We start from the raw sequence: 21,266 nt of genomic DNA, 5'->3' as shown, positions 1-21,266 counted from the left end.
GGCCAGAAATATCTGTAAAAACAGCGTGGGGATCCCTTTTCATGTCATCACTGCTGCAGCCAAGCAGCACTTTAGCTAATAAACAAACACACAGAACTACACAAAGCTGTCGCGGAAGTGTTTCAGTGAAGTCCTACAGCAGCAAAGCACCAGTTTATGAAGAGGCAAACAGAGAGATCTGTACAAATGCATTGTGGAAGTCTTTCCGAGAAAGTTTCTGAACTTCACAGGAAACGTTTCGTCAAATATTAGGGTCACGGGTCTGTACAGACTCCGGAAGGCTGAAAAAGAATAAAAGATATTTCTGCCACCGAGAAATAATGGATAAGAAGAAACCCAGATGCAAAAATGTTCAAAAATGCATCTGTTCGAGCACGACATTCTGTTCTGTACTGCATTTCACTATAAGGATTCCAGTGCTCCCTCTTACCATCTTTTGTGTTGTAACATACTAAAAAGTTATATCAGCAATCAGGACACGCCTTCGGATAAACAAATCCTGAGTGGGAGATATATCTAAGCTGAAATTGGTCTGCAATATTCAGACGCTAGCAATAAATGCGGAAGTAAGACTCTACTGCCGGTTCTCAGATTTGTTTGTCGGATGGAATGGTTCTGAACAGTGCGCCAGCTCTGCTCCTTTTAATATAAGAAAAAGGAAATTCTTGAAGCTGGGTATTCGCAGACTTTCTGGCGTCTGAAGTCGGGTACTGAACGTTTATGCCCCGTAACTAGAAAACCGTTTGTTCTGTCATCTTATCTTTTCTATTTGCTGATGAGGGTTTAAAACTTCATAACGCTTGCTGACCATAATTCTCAACTTACATTTTTTTCGTACATTTTGAATGGCGGTCTTGCTTTCACGGTGTATAGGGTGACCGTTTTTCTTAATAAAACTACACTGTAAAATTATTGACACTTTTTTTGTTAACGCTCTTGCACCCTATCATAACACAAATAAAAACGCCCTTTAAAATGGTTTAATTAATGATAACACAGCCCTTAAACGGTATCCTCGTGTTTTGGCCAGGGTGTAAGGGTGGTATAAACGGCAAAATATCCTTAAGCGACCAACCCTTTTTAAACTTTTTTCGAAATCTTAAATACTTGCAGGGAGTATTCAACCAACACCTCTAGTACTTAGGTGGGGGTCGCAAGGCACCTCAGCCAAAATTAAGACTCTATGCTCACCGTATAGCTTGGAAACTAGCTCAAAAGATTTTTTTTTCTCTTTCCCGGTCTTGGCGTTTTTCGACAGCTCGAGTTACGTCATTGCAGTGATGTAGCGGCTTTTGGCCGGCTCCACTTCAGTGGCAGCAATGAACGCTTAAAAAAAGCCACAAAGCAAAGCAGAAACGGAACGCGCATCTGCTGCGACGAGTAAATCACGCCGTGCCGCTCCGTGCTGGCGATAGCTATAGCTTTCGCAGTGCTCCCAAACGCGAAGGAAAAAGTGGGAGCATTTATTGTAGGTGTTGGAGTGTCCCGGTAAAGGATGTTTTTTTTGTTTTTTTTTTGCTAGGGTGTAAGGCTGTTAGTTATAGACAGTGATATACACCTTAGGGGTATAAATCATTCTACAGTGTGGTGTGGAGGTAACGCTGGACACGCGAAGCTTTATGCGGTTAGGGGATAGGAAAAATCCGGTGGTCCCGTATATGCAGAAAACTCGTCCGGCGCAAACACGCACATGCACGAAAGCTCAAGGTAGGAGAGGAGTCTGAAGTAAGGATAGAGATGTTAGCTGGGTTTATGGACGACGTACGCACCTACACACCCCACTTACCGACACTGGCGAATAGGAACGGCGCATAGGCGGCAGCAGAACCCACCAGTAAACACAGTTACACAGGCCGCACGTTACAGCTTCGTTGAGTAAAGCTTGTTGTTGGGCTAGTTGGTAGCTAGCGCTTTTCCAACCATGTACAGCTTCGTTGATTACAGCTTCGCCGTGTGCATGGGCGCATTTTTTTTTTGCTGTTTCTCTGTTCAAAACCTCGTATTTTCAGCCCGACGCAGTCAAAGCACAGCTCTTTCAACGAACAAGGTGTACGATATCATAAACGAGGAGTCTGTGCGCAATGTGTTCGGGCGCTTTCTCGGAATAATAGCAGTGTGACGTACTTGTACTTCCAGCAGGACTGCATCAGCTCGTAGATGTGGTCGGGGCAGTCGTCCGGCCGTTCCAGTCGCTTGCCGCTCTCCAGCATGGCCAGAATGCTTTGGCCCGCCAGTCCCTGCGCCCACAGACTCCGACATTAACCGGGGAAAAGGAGGCGCCAAGAATTCTGGGAAGCCGACACTATAAAATGATTTACAGCCTTAAGGGGTATCCTCACTGTCAGTAACTAAGACGCTTAGACCCTAAAAACACAAGAAAACACTATTAAAGGGTGTAAGTGTAGCTGACACCCTTAAACCCTGGCTAAAACGCAATACGAGCGTCATATTAAAGGGTGTTTTGTCGTTTGTAACACCCCTTTAAAGGTGCTTTTCTTGCGTTTTGCTAGGGTGTAAATGTTTTAGTTACGGGCAAAAATCACCCTTAAGGATGTAAATCATTTTAGACTGTACACTGTAATAAGGGTGTAATTATTGGTAAAACGCCATTTGGAAGGTGTATTCCTGTGTTTTTTCTGGGGTGCAAAGTTTTTATAAACGGTAAGATACCCTTAAACAATGTTTTTGTTTTTGCTAGGGTGAAAGTGTAAAGCACTGCTTGTAAAACACACACTGTAAATCACTGCCTATAACTACTACCCTTACACACTAGCAAAACCCGAAGGAAAACATCCTTAAGGGTATTTTGTCCTTTATAATTCCCCCCCCCCCACCTTTGCACAAACACAAGAATACACCCTTCCAAATGGTCATTTATCGTAAATTACACCTTCTAAGTGGTATTTTTCCGTTTTTAAAAACGGTGTAAGGGCGTTAATTATACACGAGAACGGTGTAAATATATTTAGAGTGCACTGTCAAATGATTTACACAATTATGGCTTTTCCTGGAAATAGTTATCAAAGGTTTCTTTACTGCTACAGTATGTCTGCGTCTCTTTCTAAGGTGGTGTTTATTGGTATTGTGGAGCTATTTACTTCAACAGGTACACCGGTTACAATTCGTGCCACAGCTTCCTCAGAATCAAAGTTTTCCTTGGCTGAGGTGCACCTTTTATACTCACCAGCCGCCACGTTCACCTGTCACGTGATACGACGTCAGCAACGCATGCAACGTAGGCTAATTATTGTGCCGCCGCTGGTAAAGCACTCAGCTTCTACTCGGTGGGCTCGGGGTTGATTTCATAGGTACTCCAATGTGCCCAATTTTCTTTTCAACCCAATTTATCTGCTCTAACGAAATTAACCCACATTTGCACATCGACACAACTTCCCAAGTTTTTGTTAGTGTTTTTGTTAGTGATTTTTGTTAGTGTCCATTTTATGTACCGGACAACAATGTCGCTTTAAGGCTTTCTCGCTAAAATTCCTGCCGGATCTATTACAGGCCCATTCCAGAAAAAAAAATGTCTCAGTAAGTGGCAGCGCAGCTTTGATACCAGATTGGCGTCGCTCATAGCGATGATGCTTGAACACTGCTGTGGTTGTTTTACCGATAAGTGCTAAAGCAAACAACCACATGTCCTGTCTCCCGTTACACCCTGTCCTTTGTACCGCCTGTCTTCGATAAGAAATAATTGAATTTCTATCTGAAATGCGATCTGAGATGAATTGATTGGGCAAGTGAAGTTGTTATCCCGTCCTATGCCCACATAACACAAGATGTTGGGAAAAGAAAAGTAAGGTAAACACAGTTAACACCTAATCGGCCTGTTTAGGGAAATTTCCCAATGTGGAGTGAGTTTCTACGAGGGGAAAATTTGACATCCACTTTAAGTGCAGCATGATCACGGGGAAATTTTGTTCGGCTGTGAAGTTTGTGAGAAAGCGGTATTTCTCTTTTTTATAGCTGTACGCGTCTGTATTTGAGGTGGATGTTAAATTTTATCATTACAGTGAATGCCCCTTGGGAGCTCAGCATTGGACAGTGTATAGTTAAATGTTGGAGTTCTCTGGCTTTTGGACTAGCGAGGAAAACCAGCGTGGCCCAACGGGGCCCAGGCGTGGTTGCGCATATGCTGTCCCGACACACTTTGAAAGACAGCTTCCTCAGTACGGCTCAGTACGAAATAGTGGCATTACAGATGGACTAAATCTCTGCGCAGAACACAACAGTTGAAATTGTCCTGTAATGATTTTCCTGCAAAGTGAAGAGTAAATGCGAACCTGCATCGACATGGAATGGAAATCAAGCGTGGAGATTGTGCGCGACGTTGCGTTAAGATCTGGTAGTTCTTTAAAACAGGTTAACGGAAAGCTTAACTTATGGTCAGCGCCTCAAAACTTTAACACGAAATTTTGCAAAGGGACGGATCTCGTCCGAGGCACTGAGAATTCTGGTCGGGTTCAAAGATCGGAGAAAGATCCAAATCGTCAGGACGCCTGCACGCTGTTCTCTTCCCGGTAACGAGACACTCACCACGCGGCTCGATGTTTGGTCAGACGAGTCGATCACGTCGAGGAAACGTCTGAGCATCTCTCGCGTGCTGGGTTGGGGAGGGACAGCATGGCCCCGTGCAGGGACATAATTGGTCATTAGAGATTGTCACAGGTGAAATGTCCCCCCGCTCAGTGTACTCTCAACACATGGCAGTCTGTAGCATGCGGCCTCTTACAGATTGTACATTCCCTAATTCGGTCATGTACAGTCACTGTTACCCCGGGCTCTACGCCTGAGAATGTAAGCAATGCACGGACAGGGCAGACCCAGGGCACACATTTGGGAATGTCCCCTGCAGAAGAAGAATCCGTTCGCTGCTTCGTTATTAATTAAGACCGAGGAGCAGTGGGATACCGTTCTGCGCAACTTCAACACGGATGTGCAGATTCTGGTTATTTAAATGGCCGAGGACGCTGCCGGAGCCCAAGGACTAATAGCCGCCGTCAGAAGGGGGCGAAAAGGCTCTTCCTCCTTTGCTTCAAACACATGTCGGACAATTGTTGCTCATTTCTATCTTACGAGAACGTAAGCATGTGCTCGGACGGAACTAGTGGCTTTCAATCTAGCAATCATTTTCCATCCGCAGAGTACACTCTGAATCTTGAGCGGGGAACAAAGAGCGGATACATCTCGCAAACTCCTCCTATCAAGCGAGGCTAAACGTTTTCGCGTACTCCCCATAAATGAGCTAACGATATCGTAAATCTTTTGGGGTCGGTACGGGTTTGGTGATAAGTAACAGCTACTATTTATCTTTGTCCGTTTTTTGGTTTCTTTCGTCTCTGGGTGTTTGCAGAAAACTAAAAGGAAAACAGCGAAGACGTGGGCTGCCGACCACCCGCGCATGCGCACCTGGTACGGTCGCTCGCCGTAGGACATGGCCTCCCAGAGGGTGACGCCGAAGCTCCAGACGTCCGACTTGGTGCTGAACTTGAAGAAGTAGATGCACTCGGGGGCGTACCACTTGAGCGGCCACTTGCCGGCCGCCTGCGCCTGCGGGAGTGCCCGGTGTGAGCGGGACATTAAAGGGGCCGTGAAGACGAAATACAACTTTGTTCAGTTTGAAAGAAGTACCCTTGGTACCTCACTCAGCTCCGTTCCAGCCACGAAAGGCGTTTTTAGCAGCGAAGCTGTTTAGCTAATCGTAATATTTAGTGTCCGCAGCTAAAAATACCAAAAAATTGCCGAACGCCCGCACGCGAGCGTGGGCCTCGCGGCAGTATTGCCAAGATTGGCCAAGATTGGCAAAAAAAAAACAAAAAAAAAACAGCGTTCGCCGTAATCATGGCAGAACTTTCTCGGAACGAGAAACACTCCAGCGTTCGAGTAATCGTTGTAACACTTGCTCGGAACGAGAAAGGCAGGTCATGGCGTGTGGTCCTCCGAGGTGATTATCACATCCAAAATAATTATCACTTCAAAACAAATGAAAAAAGATCACACTTATAGCAACAATGATGGAGCATGTCGAGCCCTCGTGTGTGCGTTCCTCGCGACGAACGCCCAGCGTACCCGGCGCACGTTTGTCAAGCCAAGCACACCCACTTAGGGAGATTGGTCAAGATTAGCAAGAAAAAAAAAACTCCAGCGTTCGCCGTAATCGGGGCAACACTTGCTCGGAACAAGAAAGACTCCAGCGTTCGTTTAATCGTGGCAACACTTTCTCGGGACGAGACAGGACGTCATAGCGTACGCCGCTCCAAGGTGACGTCCAATGATTATCACTTCCAAAAAAAAAAATGAAAGAAGCTCACACTTATAGCAAGAATGATGGAGTAAAGGTGGTTGCGGCAGTGGAGAAGAAGCAAATCGGTTGCAATCATGGACTTAAACCTTCGTGGTGGTCGGGAAGGTTGAGTACAGCTTCGCTACCTTCGTCTTACGCGTTAGAGTGAGCTTCCTTCATTTTTTAACAGAAAAAAAGGGAGAAGAATATAAAGAACTTTTAAATTTCGCGCTATAGTGATGTGTTCTAAGGAGTGAAGGCATACGAGGCAGCCGTGAAAACAGTCGCAAGTGCTCGTCAGCACTCCAGTGACGCGATCAAATTGAACTAGAGGCTCCACTACAATCACCCAGTCATGTATTTTGGCAATGGCTTAGGATGACGGCCGCCAATCGCACAAACAATATTGTGTGACGTCATGGAACAGTTGCCAGAAAGTAGCTGGGGAGTGGCCGCTGCTTCACGTATTTGCTTTGTAATTACAGTCATGGTTATCGTGATAACGTAGTCGTTTTAACCAACCGAGCTTGTATTTTGTCTTCATGGCCTCTTTAAGGCACTCGCTTGATTTGTTCCGCTATGCAGTATGAAGGACACCTAGCTCCAAGTAAATGTGTCCGTTCATACGGGCGCGTACGCAAAAGTCATTATAACCAGAACGACCACTTCCTCTTCACTCGTGAGAAGGCGGTCAGAAGGAACCGTGGACCTGCTGAATTAACGGTCCCGGACCTTCCATGAGCTCGCCTAGGCGCACTCTTGCGCTCGATTTCTCCGTGTATTACTACGAGACCTCAGGTCCTAAGAAGCCCTCGGACTGCCCTCGTACTGTTCCAGGACTGGAGAAACTAGAAAGCCAAGGGTCGGACCACTTCGCGTACCCCTCTTTTGAAGAGGAACGAAGAGGAGATCGCAGTATTGATTCAAAGTTCAAAGTTTATGCTACCTAGGGGAGCACGGCGAGGGTGCACTGCATGTTCTCCACTTCATGGGCCAAACCTAGCCACTGTCCATTATATTAAGGAATGCTGCCCGAATGGCCACCAAGGCTAGTGGCTCTTGTCATTACTATTTACATATCTGAATTCAGGTTTTTTAGGATGTATGCATAATCTGCAGCGTGCAGTCGTTTCCCGCCGTGTGACCCCTTCTAGCTCAAAGTTGACGTATACACACATCGGAGGTGTAGGAGAAGAAAGTTTGGAGGCAAAGATAGCGTTCTGAGAGCGTATTATCGGGGCAGTTTAAAGTATATAGGAGAGACGTTCGTTTCTCCGTTTATATAAATAGACTATAAATAAATGATGATATAAATAAATGATGAATATAAACAAATGATGACTATGAGCCTGCAACTTATGCCAAGTCTTGTGCTGTAATCTGCTGTATGTGCTGATTGTGCTGATTACTGCTGTAATCTCCCCTAAGCGCCTTTAGGGACGCACTACCAGACCTAAGAACCCAGTCGATGTGTAGCCGTGTGCTAAGCCTAATGCGAATTCTTCTCGTGATTACTCCGCGGTTCAGCCACCTATCAGCCGAGACTGGACAGCTTTCCCAGTCGTCGGTGCAGCCGTGCGCCACCTCCAGATTATCTCCAGATTACATCTGCAGATTGCATGTCTACATCTCTAGATTACATATTAACCGTTCTTTAGGTTCCACTAAGACGCGCTATTCCTGACCTTGCAATAGTTGGGGGTTGGCGTACCTTGTAGTAGTCCTTGCCGGAGCCAAGGGCTCTTGTCATGCCGAAGTCGGAGACCTTGGCGAAGCGGTCGTTGACCAGGAGGACGTTTCGCGCCGCCAGGTCTCGGTGCACCAGCTGCCGCGCCTCGAGGTACGCCATGGCGCCGCACACCTGCGACGCCAGCGACAGCACGCGGCTCACGCCTTCCTGCCGGAGCTGGGAGCTGTAAGGGACAAGGGGGGGAGAGAGACGCCGATGCAAGGCGGCAGCGGCGGGAAACGTTTCGCTCGCTCAAGTGCACGGTGACAGCGTAAGGCGCTGCTGTCGCACGCTAGGGAGCAACAGAAATATGGGAGATAAATTAGGAAACGAGAGCGCAGTACTACTTTGAACAAATCTAACGGGAAAATCACAGACAGACAGACAGACAGACAGACAGACAGACAGACAGACAGACAGACAGACAGACTAATGACACATTCACATTTGTCACCCTAGAAGAGAGCTGGGCTTGCTATTCCATTTGATAGGGAAAAAGGTGAACCACGTGGGCACGCAAACGCATACACACACGCAAAAGCACACGCACAAACACACACTCACATAAGCGGGAACGCACACACAACACTTACGCGGCAGTATGATTGCACTCACCGTTCAGACGATTTGGTTTTCGGCTTCATGCATTTACGCAATACAGCGACTGTAACGCGCGCTTATGAGCTCATGCCACTACTGGACCATCAATAATATATATGTCGTGTGCCACCTGGCACAACCAGAGAGAATCTAGCAAGCTCAGATATAAGTGTGTTCATGTTATGTCTTGTTTTGTCCTTTAGTCTTTTTTCATTCACTGTGCAAGTTTGCCGACTTCAAACGCGTGTACTTGGGATAGCGTAGTTGGGAGGCTGAGCTTCTCACCTGTTGAGCCTGAGGAAACGGTTGAGCGGGCCCAACGGCGCTAGTTCCATTACCAGCATCAGCGACTGGCCCTGAGAAACACCTGCAAAGCAAGAAAAAACAACACGCTGTAATTGCACAAGTATGAGAGCCGACCCAGTTAAGAATTTCCGAACGCTTGAACTCTGGGTTCCCAACGTTGCACTCAGTATTAAAATCATTTTATACAGAAACGAAACATGCAGGTGTCAGAATTTAAAGCCTGTTAATTTTAAACACAAGTTAGCGTAACCTCAATGCATGGCGTAATTGTATATGGGCTTTTCAAGTGCCGTGAATAGTTCGTATAATCGTATAGCGAGCAGTTACTCTAGACAGAGGAGAGTTAGTGTTGTGCACTTACTGATCGCTCCCGTACACTATAGGTATTGGTCATCAGCTGACTAGAACAGGTTTAGGGAACCAAGAGCAGCTTGAACGGCACATGTATCAAATTCGCAGTAAAACACACTGCCGATCATATCTACCCATTTATCAAATAGAAACAGGGTGGGCCCCAGTGCAAAGCGGGGTAGCAATCCCGAAGATACGGTCATGTAGTGAAGGATGACACAGGTTTCTTCAGAGAACAAAAGTTGATTGGAGCGAACTCGTGCTCCGCTAAGAATGCAAAGAATGCACAAGCGGCGACAGAGCAGTAAACCACGTGACATGCGCAGACGGGCGTGAGTGAACCGAATGCCGCGGCTTTTGCCTTACGAACATTTATCCTTGGACGTTAATCCTTCAAAAACCAGAATCATATCTACGACATTGGCGATCATAGACGGGCATGCTAGTGACGACAGGCGATATTAGATAGCCTGCAAAGAAAGAGACGGAAACGCGGGCTTCACTTCTAATTTAGATAAGATAGCTGGGCGGGGCCAGACGCTGGCAATAAAGCGCACAAACAAACTAGAGGGTACAGCACGCGGCAATATGCACCACTTTTTGCAGGTAACAACTGACGCTGAGTAAGCACGTTCGTCGGGAGTATTGGTGGTAATTCACCGAAATGATGTAGTGAGGCCCGGGGAACGATAACATCGTCCGAAAGGTAGTAGTAAAGATTATTTTTATTTATTGATTGATTGATACTGCAATCCTCATTACAGGGATTTTAGCAGGGTGGTTACAGACAATCTTTTTACAATGTTGGCACTCTAGACTAATACAAGAAAACAACAACAAAAAACAAACAAACAAATACAACAGCAAGATATGAATAATCAGGTCAAATTTGCTGCAAACAACGTTAAGGACGGCTCCATGACTTGGTTATTACTTAGTTCATTCCCGCTGAGTTTTCCACTGAGCGGGAAAAAGGAATATTTGAAGCAGTTATTTCGCGACCGAAAAGGGGTTATTGTTAATTGATGCCTTTGGCGGGTGGCGTATCCACATGAAAATGAAATGATATCGGAAACATCAAGCTTGTAATGCCATTTAATTAACTGGTAAAGAAATTTTAGTTGTATTAAACGATTTCTTTCGGTAAGTGAAGGCTCATTGGCACGATGTAAGGGTTTCGTTATAGAGGTGCGTCCAAAGCTGGTAAAGATAAAGCGAACTGCCTTTTTCTGCACATTTTCCAATTTAGTTATTTTAGTTTTAGTGAAGGGGTCCCAAACAATCACTCCATATTCTAACATTGGGCGAATGATAGTTTTGTACACTAGAGTCCGCACCGCGGAATTAGAATGTTTTAAAGCTCTTCGAAGACAAAATAGTTTTCGGTTAGAGTTAGTAATTACAGAGTTAATATGTTTAGTCCAGTTAAGGTCATTGGTAATCCAAAGGCCAAGATACTTAATTTTAGTTACCTCAGAAAGGGTGAAGCTTGCGGTGGAATAATTAAATAGTAAGGGCTTTTTTTTTGTGGGTTATTCGCATGAATACTGTTTTATCAAAGTTAACTGACATTTGCCATAAATCGCACCACTCAACAATTTTATGAAATGCACTATATAGAACGTTTTGATCAGTTACATTGGATATCTCAGAATATATGACACAGCCATCAACGTACAACTTGATTTTAACAGGAACTTCATTCACAATATCATTGATGAAAATGAGAAACAAAGGGGTTCCCAGAACAGTACCTTGTGGAACACCAGAGTCAACAGTTGCCTCTTCTGAACAGTATTCGTTAAAAACAACAAATTGTTTACGGTTTATCAGGTAGTCTGCTTTCCATTTTATTAGGCGCGGATTTTTATGGGTTTTCTCTAATTTAGAAAGTAATTTATTGTGTGAGACTTTGTCAAACGCTTTTGCAAAGTCTATAAAGATGGCATCAGTTTGCGTCCCATTGTTAATTGAAGTTGCAAAATCATGTATTGTCTCGACAAGTTGAGTACAGGTTGAATACCCTTTTCTGAGTCCTTGCTGGTGTTTTGTTAGGATGTCATGCTTACTAAGAAACTCAGAGATATGCGTATGAATGATGTGTTTTAGAAGCTTACAGGTAGTTGACGTTAATGAAATGGGACGATAATACGAGATGAGTTGCTTTTTACCAGACTTATAGAGAGGCTTGATTCTGTCGGCCCTCCAATCATCTGGTACTCGGCCAGATATGTACAGAGTCCGACCTCCGACCTCTTTTTACTCCTCCGTACACGAATAGAGGGAGATGAACCAACAAGAGCAACTTCCTGACTTGTCATTGTCCTGTCTGTGACAAGTTTTACTGAGCCTAGCTGTTACGCGCCCGTTCATGGGTTATCTGTCGCCGTCGGTGTAATCGAGAGAATGATCCATTGGCACAGAGAAAGATGATAGCGAACGCGAAGCTCAGCAAAGAGGGGTTCACAATGGCAGTGGGGAGAGCGCGAGGGGGAAATTCTGGGAGGTCTATCGCGGAGCCCACCGCTTGACCATAGCCGTAACTTTAGTTGCGTGTAGAGTTTGCATAGCTACGGCTGCAGAGGAAACGCAACGCTGCGCGAGCGGAAGTCTGCCGGCGGCAGCTAAGAGATGGCCACATAGAAGCGCAGTGTTACCCGTTCATCGAGGTTTGTGTACAGCGACTGCAGTGAAGTGCGCCGCGGCGCCTCCCCGAATTCCCCCCACCGCAATTAGTGAGGCAGTCGCGCCACAGTCCCCTCAGTTTTCCGTACAAATCATTGCCATCGGCAGCAGCGCTACTCATCACGGCGTTCTCTTAGTCACGATCAAATTCTTCGCCTGGCTGTATCGCAAAATTAAAACGTACCAACAGCTGCACCCAAAAGTTGCTTTACGAAGTATTGCAATGAGCGGTGAATTTTTATAGTCGTCAGCCCAGTTCGCCGGTGAGTTGCATCTTCTGGATTCGTCAGGTGCATGCTTTTTTGAGATCCACACACAAAAAGCGGTGAATATACGCATTCAAACTATATGCCTCGCAAAATTCATGTTTATTGCAGGCACAGCAGTGCAGTTCGGTGTTGCGCTACACAGGATTCACAACTGTATTTTTCGATGCGTTTCCATATCTACTCGAGTACTCTTAGTGTCCTTCGTGGTCTCCAAAGCCTTAGCCTGCAAGCATTCACCTTTTGTACGTTATTTACACGTGTAATAACCTTCCCCCCTTTACCATCCAAAAAATCAACGCTTCTGCCTCCATTCCATCGTGCTTAGTGCCGTCATTGTCTCTTAAACGTAACAGAGAACTTGCCAAACGGTCGCTCGCTCAAATTACACGTACCTCGAGCTATTGCACACAGTCAAGCTAAGCCTAATTAAGAAGAAAAATGGAACGCTTCCGTAACGAGCAAAGCGTACCATTAATTTCACTGGGCGCAATAACAAGCGCCGGTACAAACTGCACGTTAAAAAGCGTACGCTTTGAAATGGCCCTCGCGCACGCTATGCGAAGAACGCCGGGTTCTCTTTCTCGCATTCCCTAGCGGTATGCCAGCGCTACTCAGCGGGGATATATCCGCTGTCAGGCCCCGCATAACGAGTCCACAACAATAAATTGTCCCGAAACCACGGCTGGCGGCTTGGTCCCTTCAAAGTCTACAGCGCAACCAAATACAGAGTGAATCTCCCGCATACCACAGGCAAAAAGTAGAACGCCCGACGAAACCACCGCTACACCAATTTATTATTCACCGGAAAAAAAAAAAATTCTGTCGTCCATGCCGGTTAGCGAATAGAAAAAAAAAAAAGGCGTTGGAAGGCCGAGCATTGATTGCGTTTGCTGCGTAACGCCGCGCGTCTCTCCTCCGGAGCCCGGTCGCCGGCAGGCGGCTTGGACTGGGGGCTCTTGCAATTACCGGCGCGATTGGCGCGCGGCTCGGGCTCAGAGCGGATGAATAATAGACGCGAGCCTGGCTTCGAAAGAGCGCCCAACAATACCGCCAAGAACAAAAAACACAAGAACAAAAACACTCTCGCTGCAGTTCGGGCTTCAGGGGCAATGACGCAAACGGCCAGCGACGAAATCACCGAGGTTGACGAACGGCGAATTTCGTTTTTTTTTGCCCTCGATGAACGGAGCACCAAGCAAGCACACGCCGAACGTCGTGGGGAAGGGCCTTCGACACGGAGGTGCACCGATCCGTAAAGCTGTTCGCCGACAAGAAGCGCTGAAAGCCAGCGTTTTGGGCGGGGGTGGAGGGGGATGAAGAGCTGCGTCGTTAATACCTAGCGGGTAAGGCTTAGGAAGTAAAGCCCTGCACGCAGGAGCCAAATTTGAGCTACCGTTTTCCTTGCTTTTTTCCCGAAAGCTGACGACAGCCTTTGTTTCTTGTTAGCCGCTCAGGAGTAAAGGGAACGCATATTCTTTATAAAATGGAGGCAACTTTTTTTGTTAGCGCACAGCTTCTTGATCTTCAAAGTAAAGAAGTAAGAGAGAAATGGCACAGCACTGGGAAGCTACGCGGGTAGGAGCACTTCAAGCCCCTCGAAATGCCACCCATGCTCTAACGAGCTTCTGTGTTGATTAGAAAATGGCCAAATGAAGATTTAAGTGCTATTTAATTAGCTTGGGAGATTTGGTTCGCTGCGCAAGCTTTTCAGATATTTCAAGAACTTGAATTTCTCTCCAAGAAAATCCTTCTGAAATACCGGCATGCCCTTATCGTGGTGTTCTGAGATCATCGATGAGAGGACGCCGGCGCAATTAATGAAGCCTGGAGACTCAGGCTATCACTTTTCATAATTGGCGGCTCTTTTCACACGGTGGGCGTTAGCTGACGTACGGCTGCTTGCGGAGTTGCCGTATTACGCCGCTTGTAGCACCGCTGTATTGATCTTTTGATATAAAAAAATTTTTGGGATAATGTGCTGCAGAACCGTTCCAAGTGCATTAGACGGAGCTATTTATTGAAGTTTTCTTGACACCTTCATTTGCTATTGATGGTTCCTTGTGGCATTATTTTTTTCTAAGCTTCATCATTTACTAAGTACTTATATGTTGGTGCCTATTATTGGTTGTCCCTTAACTGTATCATGCTGAAGATGAACATGATTACTAGTTATGATATTTTGTCTTATACTGCTGCATTGTAGTCAGTGTTCTATGTTTCATTTGTATGTGTTTGATGTATTACTAGTGTATTTTATATATTCCCAGCGCTTATATTGTCCGCTGTGCGGGCTGTCGCTGGATTGTAAACAAACAAACAAACAAACAAACAAACAAACAAACAAACAAACAAACAAACAAATAAACGAACGAGCGAACGAGAGAGTGAACGAACGAACAAACGAGCGAGCGAGTGAACGAACGAACGAACGGCCGAACATTTGCAACACCTCGGTGTCCGTTGCTGGTCAGGGTTCGTCCGTGCTGACGCACGTTTCGTTTTGCCCGTACGTATCGCCGCACCATCCACACACGCGAACTTATGAACTTTTGAACACCCTGCTGCCGAGCCGCTCACCCGGTCTCACGCTGCTGCTCCGCCGCCGATGTCACTCTGCTCCACTGCGCAGGCGCAGTGCGCCCCTCGGCGTATTCATTCATCGCGATAAATTGATCCGGAGGGTTTCAGTACCATAGTTAGAGAAAAACACTGGTGCAGCTACTCTTTCCACCCATGATCTGCAGCATCGTTGGTCAAATGGATGTGCTGTTGTTTTTCGGAAACACGGAATGTAATTCTCAATGCTCTTGGTCCGCTTTGCTGCTTGACGAGCGTGTCGTTCTTGATGGTCTTCTCTGGCAGCCTAACGACAATGGCGGAATTCGTGTTCTCTAGACACGCGCAAGCTTGTGCGCGGGCCTATTGCTTATGATTTACAAACGCAACCACAAAAGTCGGAGTCCATTTTAGCAGCAGAGGTGCTTAGGCCGACACCAATCTGTCCGGCGTAGACGGAAAAATCCGGAAGCCCCAAGAAAAAGAAAATGTGGTTAAGGTGGTCCTGGAAATCAAATCCGACATTTTTACTTCGTGGAACCAGCAACCTAACCACTGGACCACCTCAAAGGTCCAACAGGTACGGGTTAGCAGCGGTGGGGAAAAATACCTGTGCAGCCAATCGGAGAGAAAAAAAAAACGTTCCCCGTGGTCGGAATCAAACCTGGGTCCCTTGCGTTATGTAAATAGCGTCTATCCTGTTGAACTATCATCGCAATCCGGGCGCACAGCCTTTCCTTCAGGTTCCTATCCCGGGCGTTCGCTTTGGACTCGGCGGGAGGTTTTCTAGCGCGTGCTAATGCGGTCCAGTTTGGGAGAGATGCAAAAGCCTGCGGAATAAACGATCCGGGCCTGTCAATCGTGAAGGACTCTCAGCGGGAAGTTCTGAAACAAATGTGAGGTAATGACATATGGAGCGGAAGCTTGGCGCCTTACTAGACGACTTGAAAGCGAGCTTAGGTCCGCTCAATGGGCCACGGAACGAATAATGCTCGTAGTAGCACTTAGACACATGAAACGAGCTTCCTGGATCAGAGAACAGACTAGAGTAGAAGATTTCATCGTACTTTTTCTGGCCACGTAATTAGGCGAAATGACAATCGGTGGACTACCAGGGTGACAGAGTGGACACCAAGAGGCGGGTATAGAAAAAGAGGCCGGCCAATAGCTCGATGGGGGGACGAAATAAGGAAATTCGGAGGCAAAGAATGGACTCGACCGGCGCGGGACAGGAGTGTTTGAAGGTAGTAGGGAGAGGCCTACGCCCTGCAGTGTACCTAGTGGGCTGCTGCTGCTGCTGATGCTGATGGAATAGCCGTGTCCCTGACGAAGGGAGAGGGGCCGAACAAAACTTGCTAAACTAGTTGGTTCATGCTTGTTGGAAAGAATAAAAGGGCCGTTAAGCAGACGAAGTAGACACACACACATATACAGGCGCCAAACAGTATGTTTGGTGGTCCAAGGATAGAGAAACAGCAGCTGCCAGCGCTGCTGTTTCTCCAGCCTTGGACCACTAGGGCAAGCTGCGCCAATTTTCTTTTGTAATACGGTTGAATTGGCCAAGCAGAACTGTTGAATTAGCTAAGCGAAATCGGTCCGACCTCGCAAGTGAACTGCTAATGTGACTTGAATTCTGCAACGATGCATTGATTCTGACGTTTTCCTTAGGGTCATACGTAGTAATTCATATTCCCGTGTTTTCTTAACTGTACACATTTGTTCCGTAACTAAACCGGTCATCTTTATAGAAAAGCACGCTTTACAGGCGGGAATTTATTATCGACTTCACAAACACTTGTTGGGCTATCTAAACGCGAGAATGTTGGTCTGTCTGTCTGCCGCTTGATTCAGCCGCCCCGCCAAAAGGCTGAAGAACTCCTGAACGATACGCTGATGAAGACAAACCGTTCCTAAACGCTAGCCTCTCCTATTCTCTCGCGGCTGTCTCACGAGCTGCTACCGATACGTGGACGACTTCCTCATCTGCTTCCCGTGCGGAGAACTGGCCGAAGGTTTTGAAGGGAGGTTTTGCAAGCCTTCAGAAAAGCCCATGGAGGGCTCGAATTCACGCACGAGCTGCCAGAGGACCAGCGCCTCCAGCTCTTGGACATCAGCCTCATACTTCACGATGACCACGCGTGTTGAAAGCAATAAGCCAGGAGAAACAGCTCCCACACGACTCAGAGCATTCAAAAATGGTAAAACGAGGAAAATACACAGTGTGCATTATACAGGGGCTGTCAATATCGTGCCACCACGCCGCAAAAGAAAGCCTGAGTGGACAGGTCGGGCGGCTCAGGGAAAGCAGACTTCCAAAACCGCTCATTCTGGGCGGGGCGGAGAAATGCCTGAAAAGAGCCACCAGCGAGACAACAAGGAAGACAAGACCACGAGCGGTTATCCCATACAATCACAAAATCTCGCACGGGCTGAAAAAATGTTGCGGACAGATGCGATGGGAAAGTGGTCTTCTCGGCTCCACACAAGCTGAAGGGACTGCGCAAGCTAGTGGACAAGTATGACGCCGAGCACCAACGCTGTGAGGTTACAGGCAGGAACCCTTTTGTCAGGTGCAATTGAAAAGTGGTCTGCACAATTCCGTTGGACTGTGGGAGGTCTTACATAGGACAAACTGAAAAGGGCATCAACGAGCGGCTGCGAGAGAAGAAGAACGCATGTGCGAAGCTACAAGCGCCTACCGTTGAAAGGAATGTGAATGCGAACACAGTTCGGAGGTATAGCAATGTTGGCACGCTTCCACAGCAGAACGACCAGAGAACTGACTGGAGCTTTTCGGGAACCACGGCGCATGCGTCAGCCAGCCATCAGTGCTTCTCGGAAACAAGGAAATTCAACTTGCGCAGATAGACGCGCCTCGTGTGGGTGTGAGTGAGAGAGAATGGGAGGCGAGCGCCTGTGACGAGCTCTGGGCGTGACCAAGAGAGAACAAGGGGACAATTGGAATGATCAAGAATTGAACACAGACCAGGTTTTTTCCCCGCTGGTTTTGTGCGTTTTACCTTTCTTTGTTTCCGCTTCCATGTTTTCAGAAAGGGTTGCAAACTCAAGCCAGCTGACAGCTGCGCTTTCGTATGCGCGCATCTCGTGTCTCGCTGTCCTTCGTTCATGTCAGCTTAGCGCAGCGTTTACAATTCACAACGTATCAGCTAGTACACAAGCGAGCTCTCGTTGACGCATTCGGCTTCTACTTTGGACAACCGGGTTCAAATCCGGGCTAAATAAATAAAATGCGTTTTTTAACAGCCGAACTGTTCTAGCGCTGACTTTGACGACAGTGGCTGCTGGTGTCGTTTCACGCTCGTTCCGGAGCAGATTTATCCGCCGCTCAAAAACTTGTCCCAGTATCGAAAAAAAGTGTGGTTGATCCTTCTTTCATAGGAATCGATAAAACACAAAAGTGAGATAAGCTTTCACACGAGCAGTTGAATACTTATTGTGCATCGATATGAACTTGCACATCGCTACGTATATATCGTCGGTATGGCACATGCAAGGAGCATTGCGTAAACCCGATGAAACCCCCGGCGCTCGCAAACCGTGCGAACTAAACCGAACGGGTTGTCAGCGAATCGTTTGGTGAAGTCACGGTCCGCTACAATGAAAGGCGCATGATTTGCGGGTCGGCAGCACTCTTCTGGGTGTGGTTGGCGAGCGACGACCTGCTGGCGGGTCACTTAGGCAAACACGCGACCACATTGGTCCTGCTTCGTGGCGTCTACGCCAGACGCTTGCGTTGCGACAAGCTCAGCTTGTGGAACGCGAGAGGCCGAGTTCGTAGCTCGGTTCGCAGAGTTCGGCGGACGGAAAAACGCAGCAGCTTATGCTGCTATACTCTACCCTATCGAGGCACGAATTATCGTCGTTCATTAGCGTCATGACGCACTACTTGGTGTCACCTCTCCTAGACGGCAGCACCATCTGAATGTAAATGTTAGAGGGAAGGACATTAAGCGCATTCGTACAGCCATGTGGGCTTGACCTCATGGCCCAGTTGGCAGAGCGTTTCACACCTGCCGTTGCGACCAGAGTGATCGTGGGGTCGAATCCTAGCGCCGCCGCGTCTATGGAACTTTTTCTGGTGATGTCATTTCCGTGACGGATATGACGTCGGTGAGGTTGTGTACCCCGGCATAAAACACTGTCGTACTTGGCCCACATAATTTGATATAAGACGGCTTGAAGTTTGAAGTTTATTTTGCACCTTAAAAGGATGAAGTATGAAGTTTATATTGCACCTTAAAAAACGGGCCTCTCCACTAACGCGAATTCTGAGGAGGGGCGAAGCATGCAGAGTATAAGTGTATTCAAAGATTGTATCTTTCTTGCCACACGGCGCGCGGTGATTGGTCTCCAGAAAAGCACCGGTGGGAGGAGCTATCGCGCGCCTGCTGAAGCGTTGGCGCCCTCTACTGCGTTGAACCAGATTTAAGCAATTTGCATGCCCCATCTGCCCCAGTTTGGGCTAGTGGCAGGGGTCGACGCGAGCGCAGTGCAATGCCCGCGCCTCGCCCTGGGGGCTTGTCGTCGGTGATCAATGAGGCTCCGGCACGTGGTAAGTACGCGTTTTCTTGCTCCGACCGGCCACCCGACGTGATCAGGCCTAGCGTCGAGAGCCGGTAGGTAACACAAATTATAACCCGTCTACAAATAGCTTCTCGTTGTGCTTGATGATTGCTAAAGTGAAGTGGACAAGGAGTGTTCCACAAATCTTTAGATCATTTTAGTTTTTCTTGAACCGGTTTTATTCATTATACAATTTTCTTTTAGTACGCGTTACGTTTTAGCGCCAGGCGTTGGAAAACGAGTGTCCCGGAATTTTAGTACCGTGACTACATAAGATGCTGACATCGACGACGACAGGAGACGCCGAGAGCCCGAGCCCCTAAAGTAGTTCACCCCTAAAAGGCCTTCTCAGCAATACATTTGTGTTTAGAGGTGAAGCCGACGTTAGAAGAATCGGTGTAGGCTTGGTTTTAGTAAGCTGGCTTTTTTCACATTATCTGGTGCGCAGTGAAGCATGACCATCTACGGGGGGAGTAAAATAACAGAAAACGCTCTAGCTCTGGTGTTGTCGAAACTATGGCAAAACAAAGTATATTACATCAAGCCGCTAAGACGACTGTAGCATTATGCCGAGTTTCATTTACTTCTCAGAATTAGTTACTTCACATTACACAATCACGAACTGCTTTCAATACGTGGCCATCTCGCAGGGAGTATGGTTTCAGAAAACGGCAGTAATTGTTGGTTTACCAAAACCACGAGGAAACAATTTATGTGACAATTATCCGTTACGACGACTCTAAGATTGCAAGAAACACAGAAGCCAAAGCGAAAAGGAATCTTCGTAAAGAGAACCCTTAACTCCGCTGTTGCAGCAGATTTCACACTGGGTGGAACTGGTTTTAGTTTTGTGTAACGGGCAAGGACAAAGGAGGTTTTTCGCTCAATGGCGCATTGAAGGCTTCTGTGTTAAAAAAAATGGCGCATCTTGCATTAGTGGTGCAAGGCTGGAGAAACAGCGGAGGTGGTTGCACCGCTCCCTTTGTCGGAGACCACGCTGTTGCACCCCACATGAACCTCCGAGCTTGCCGCTGAAAGGCCTCCTAGTCTGGCAGGCCTTGATCGTTTCGTCAGCAGGATTTCACATCTCTCACAAAGTGGACCGCGTTAGCACGCGCTAGAACCGGCGGCAGCTTCGCGAACTCGCCGTGAACTGGCGAAGAGAAGAGTACGTGAGAGGTCACGCCTCGAACGCTGGGCAGAGTGTTTTTGAAGGTGAAGCTGGATGATCCCGGCCGTCCGTCACGAGGCGCACGAGAAAAAAATATTAGGTGTGCTGGGTATTTTTTCTTTTCTATTTGAGAGCCCATCAAGTGGCGCAAGCCCACGCGCAAGCCTGGACGACGCCGGGCGCTCGTCACGAGACGCACGCTTACGTGCGCTCGGTATTTCTGTTCATGGACGGCACAACCAAAAGCTTAAACAGCTCTGCTGTAAAAAATTCAGGACGGTCAGTTGCAGATCCTCTACTGGTGCGTTACAACGAATCTGTTTCTTTTTAAAGACGATAGCCTTTCTTGGGATACTTAAACCCAGAAATTTTGGCCTGTCTGTGTCTGTCTGTCCGTCTGTCTGTCCGTCTGTAACTCGATTCAGCCACCCGGCCAAAGTAAAATGAACACTGCGCAATAGTCTTATATATTCACAGCCAAATGTGAGCGTCCAAGCCCGGTTTATATGTTCATACTTGTCAACTTTGTTGAACAAGAACAAGACATTACGCAAATATGAGACAGGAAATTAGTACACAAGGGATATTTACAGTGTTCCTTTATTAATTCATGGATGCTTGGTTTTTCGATAGCACATGATATTCTACATCTACTACAGAAAACCGCCGCCTCCTGGCGGCATATGAAAAATCACGCGGCAACAGCAACGAAAGGTTCCACTAGCTAGG

General features: G+C 47.1%; 1 protein-coding gene across 1 annotated transcript in view; it reads right to left on the bottom strand.

Moving 5' to 3' along the window:
* Nucleotides 1-21,266, bottom strand: part of LOC144162644 (tyrosine-protein kinase SYK-like) — a 193,418-nt gene that overhangs the window by 8,037 nt on the left and 164,115 nt on the right. Inside the window, exons 14-17 of the mRNA XM_077693264.1 lie at nucleotides 8,901-8,982; nucleotides 7,998-8,199; nucleotides 5,413-5,553; nucleotides 2,125-2,237 (exon numbers count right to left, since the gene is read on the bottom strand). Of these exons, the coding sequence (XP_077549390.1) occupies nucleotides 2,125-2,237; nucleotides 5,413-5,553; nucleotides 7,998-8,199; nucleotides 8,901-8,982 (538 nt within the window). The remainder of the gene's footprint in view (nucleotides 1-2,124; nucleotides 2,238-5,412; nucleotides 5,554-7,997; nucleotides 8,200-8,900; nucleotides 8,983-21,266) is intronic.

Source organism: Haemaphysalis longicornis, unplaced genomic scaffold, assembly GCF_048455015.1.
Source record: "Haemaphysalis longicornis isolate Haplotype H1 unplaced genomic scaffold, Haemaphysalis longicornis Haplotype H1 scaffold_12, whole genome shotgun sequence".
Classification (NCBI taxonomy): Eukaryota; Metazoa; Arthropoda; class Arachnida; order Ixodida; family Ixodidae; genus Haemaphysalis; species Haemaphysalis longicornis.
Note: the sequence above shows the minus strand (reverse complement) of the source record. Positions and strands in the feature narration are given on the sequence as shown.